The sequence below is a fragment of the Carlito syrichta genome, unplaced genomic scaffold, assembly GCF_000164805.1.
Source record: "Carlito syrichta isolate Samal-C Ts95f unplaced genomic scaffold, Tarsius_syrichta-2.0.1 Scaffold261395, whole genome shotgun sequence".
Lineage (NCBI taxonomy): Eukaryota > Metazoa > Chordata > Mammalia > Primates > Tarsiidae > Carlito > Carlito syrichta.
This window is the reverse complement of record NW_007205491.1, coordinates 302,938-306,919: the sequence shown is the minus strand read 5'-3', so window position 1 is coordinate 306,919 and position 3,982 is coordinate 302,938. Positions and strand designations below refer to the sequence as shown.

The following is a 3,982-nucleotide window of genomic DNA, read 5'->3' as shown; positions in this document are numbered from 1 at the left end:
GCCACTGCACTCCAGTCTGGGCGACAGAGTGAGACTCCAACTCAAAAAAAAAGGACAGAAAATTTTGTCTGCATTGTTCACAGCTGTATTCTCAGCACCTATGACAGTGCTTGCCATAGAATAAATACCTATCAGATATCTATCAAGTAAAAATCTGGGCTGGGCGCAGTGGCTCATGCCAGTAATCCCAACACTTTGGGAGGCAGAGGCAGGCGGATTGCTTAAACCCAGGAGTCCAAGACCAGCCTAGGCAACACAGCAGAACCCTGCATCTAAAAAAATTAAAAATAAAACCCAGCTTAGTGGCATGCACCTGTAGTCCCAGCTACTCGGGATGCTGAGATGGAAGGACCACCTGAGCCCAGGTGGTTGAGGCTGCCGTGAGCTGTGATCATCATGGTTATGCCACTGCACTCAGGCAACAGAGGAAGACCTTGACTCAAAAAAAAAAAAAATCTGCAGAGGGGAAAGGACCCCATGAGGAGATGGGGGCTCAGGGAGGTGTCAGGGTTCAGGGAAGGAGTGTGGATTCAGTCAGGAGGATAAAACTGGGCCAGGGGATGGAAGCCACAGATGAGACGGTCTCAGAGAAGGTGACAGGGTCTGGGGAGGGGAGAGGGACTCATGAGGCCGTCTCTATGGATGCCGGGTATGCTGGCAACCTCATCTCTCAGGTAAGCCGCTCCGTTCCCTGGAACAGGAGAGCCAGGGTTAAACTCCTAGTTCTCTCTTACCAACAATGTGACCTTGAGTAAATTACCCTCTCTGCCTCTCTTCCCTCATCTGTAAATGGTGACAGAGCAGGACCTACCTCTTAGGGTCGCTGTGAGGATTAAATTAGTTCAGATATGCACAACCTTGTGAACAGTGTCTGGCACCTAAATAAGCCCTTGATAAATGATAACTACTGTATCATCATTATTAATAACTCTTTTTTTTTTAGTTGGAGTCTTACTGTGTCACCCAGGCTGGAATGCAGTGGCACATCCATGGCCACTGCAGCCTCAACCTACTGGGCTCAGGTGACCCTTCCACCTCTGCCTTCCAAGTAGCTGAACTACAGGCACGCACCACCGCGCCGGCCAATTTTATGATTTATGGTAGAGATGAGGTTTCGCCAAGTTGGCCAGGCTGGTCTTGAATCCGTGGGCTCAGGCCATCCTCTCACCTCAGCCTCCCAAGGTGCTGGGATAATAGGCATGAGCCACTGCACCCAGCCTTATTAATAACTCTTTGACGTAGATTTAAAATGGCCCATGGGTGGTGGCTCTCAATGTTACCTCCTCTTCCTTGTTCTTGTCAAGCTGCTTCCTAGAACCCTTGGTGCCCTTCCTTCCCCCCAGTCTCAGGTCTTAGGAAAAAGGAGACAGAAAAGCAAAGGAGAAAGGTTCCAGCTCCCCCATACTGGAGTTGCCCAGGGGGCAGATGGAAATGCCTGCAATACAGCCTACAGCCACCAGGTGGCAAGTTCTGCCCACTCCCCAACGAGGCGGCAGAACTTCAACCAGTCTCGAGGAATGGTGCTTCTTCCAGAAGCTCATCGGTGGGGACTGAATTCTACCACCCCAGGAGGTAGGGTAGAGCCTGAGCCCAAGAGGGACAAGCCTGAGAAGTCAGGGTCAGCTGTTTCTGGCTGCCAGCCTGGGCTTTGTCTGCCGGGAACTACGCCTCTCCAGGAGAATGCTTCCCCTCTCGGAGATATGAGCTGACCCCCCAACGCTCCTTAGGTGGGTTCACCAGCTCCACTTCGCTCCTTGCTGAGAAGCCTCTACGGACACACACACCCCACCTCCTGATGCCTCCCAGGAGGAAAACTGGGAAGCGGGATGGCCGGGAAACATCCTGCTCACTGTTTAACACAATCTCAATTCAGGGTTTTTTCCAAAACAAAATATAAAGAGCTGTGCAGTTCGGAGGTAGGGAGGGGAGGGAGGAAGTTGCTACTGTGGCACGAAGGAGAAAGTGCTGAAGCAGGGGCCACTGAAGCCACCTCCCCTAGGAAGCCCTCCGTGACCTTCCAGAGTACCCTGCTCAGAGCTCCCCAGGCTGGAATATGCGGCCCCACCTCGCACACTTCCAGGTATTGTGACTTATCTCCTCCTCAGACCGTGCCTGTCCTGTCTCCTTCCCTCCTCTGGACAGCCCATGCCCCCACCCTGGTGCACGCTCACCGTTTGTGAATCTTCTCCTCCAGGTTCTCTGCACAGAAGGCTTTGACCTCGTAGTCCACACCGCAGGCCTGAGGGATAGGGGGGAGTCACGAACCACAGGGCCTTGGGGAGGCAGGGTCCCCAGGGCTTGGCCAACCCACTCTCTCAGGGTGTCAGGAACATCTCCCACAGCCCCACCCTCCTCTGTCTGACTCCTCAGCCCCAGTGCTGGGCCGCCTCCTCTGAGGCTGCCTCCTCCATCTGATAACACCAGGCACCTCAAACCACCCTATCAAGCTCTGCTCTTTGGACTCCTGCCTCAGTCGGGGTGGCCATGCAACCAGGCAGCTGCCCAGAAAACAGCAACAGGCGCCTGAGCAGACCAGTCAGTCTCACCCGACTTCCCAACACGAAGAGGCACATCCTGTTCTCTCCGCTTTGCAGACGAGGAAAGGGGCTCAGAGATCTGGAGTCTGGGATGCTCAAGGTATCATCTCTCTCTGAGTCTCAGTTTCCCCACCTGTGAAACGGCGATGCCTACACCTCCACACAAGGCCACCATGGGTTGTGCAGAACCTGTTGGTCCTGGTGCAGCCAACACCGGGGCCGGTGAGAGTGACCCAGGAGAGCCTTTGAATGGGGAGTGAGGCTAACCCCGGATCTGCAGCCCTGTCTGAAAAGAGACTGGTTGCGCCAGGTGGGACCAGCCCAGCCTAGACATAAGGACCCACCAGGGAGGGTGCTCCTGTGTGTCCAACACTCCTAAGGAGCAAGCCAGGGACCCGAGGACATAAAAGTTCTGGACCCAGAGAGATTTTCCCTTGGGGTGGCTGACCCACCTTCCCTGTGTCTTCGGGCCCTGGCTGCAATGTCACAGAGCATGGGAGGTTCGGGGGAATCTGTTGAGAAGAAGACGGAATGAGCTCCCTGTCACATCCACCACTGTCCTTCCCCATGTCTTGCACCCCTCCACTCCCACACACTCATCAGACCAGGGGCCCCCCGAGGATGCTCTGTATCTCTCTCATCAGACCAGGGGCCCCCAAGGACAGACTGTGTCTCCCCCATCAGACTAGAGGTCCCGTGGACAGACTGTGTCTCTGATGACTAGGGGTCCCAGGGACAGGCTATGTCTCCCCCATCAGACTAGAGGCCCCAAGGACAGTCTGTGTCTTTCCCATCAGACCAAGGGCCCCCAAGGATAGTGTCTCTCCCATCAGATTAGGAGCCCTGAGGACTGACCATGTCTCCCCCATCAGAGTAGGGGTCTCAGGGACAGGCCATGTCTCACCTGTCAGACTAAGGGCCTCTGAGGACAGGCTGTGTCTCCCCCACCAGACTAGGGGCCCCAGAGGACAGCAGAGGACAGGCTGTGTCTCCCCCATCAGACCAGGGACCCCTGAGGACAAGTTGTGTCTCCTCCATCAGACTATGGCAAGCCATTCCCCACACTGGAACAGAGGCCCCCTCCAGTAAAGCCAAGCATCGAGTGCTTTTTATCTAAAGGGCTTAGCCCAGCCCAGTCCTTACAGAAATGGCTGGAAAAGATCCTTCTACGATGTCTACTATGGTAGGCAGAATAATGGTCCCCCAAAGATGTCCACATCCTAATCTCCCAAACCTGGGACTATGTTACCCTACATGACAAAAATGACTTTGCACAGTCAAGAACTTTGAGATAGGAGAGGATCCAGGATTATCTTGGTGGGCCCAAATAATCACAAGGGTCCTTAAAAGTAGAAACAGAGCTGGGCTCGGTGGCTCAGCCTTTGGGAGGCTGAGGTGAGTGGATTGCCTGAGTCCACGGGTTCAAGACCCGCCTGGGCAACTTG

General features: G+C 54.6%; 1 protein-coding gene across 1 annotated transcript in view; it reads right to left on the bottom strand.

Annotated features, from left to right (window-relative positions):
- Positions 1-3,982, bottom strand: part of ARRB1 (arrestin beta 1) — an 89,328-nt gene that overhangs the window by 10,627 nt on the left and 74,719 nt on the right. The window contains exons 6-7 of the mRNA XM_008052193.2: positions 2,990-3,049; positions 2,172-2,239 (exon numbers count right to left, since the gene is read on the bottom strand). Of these exons, the coding sequence (XP_008050384.1) occupies positions 2,172-2,239; positions 2,990-3,049 (128 nt within the window). The remainder of the gene's footprint in view (positions 1-2,171; positions 2,240-2,989; positions 3,050-3,982) is intronic.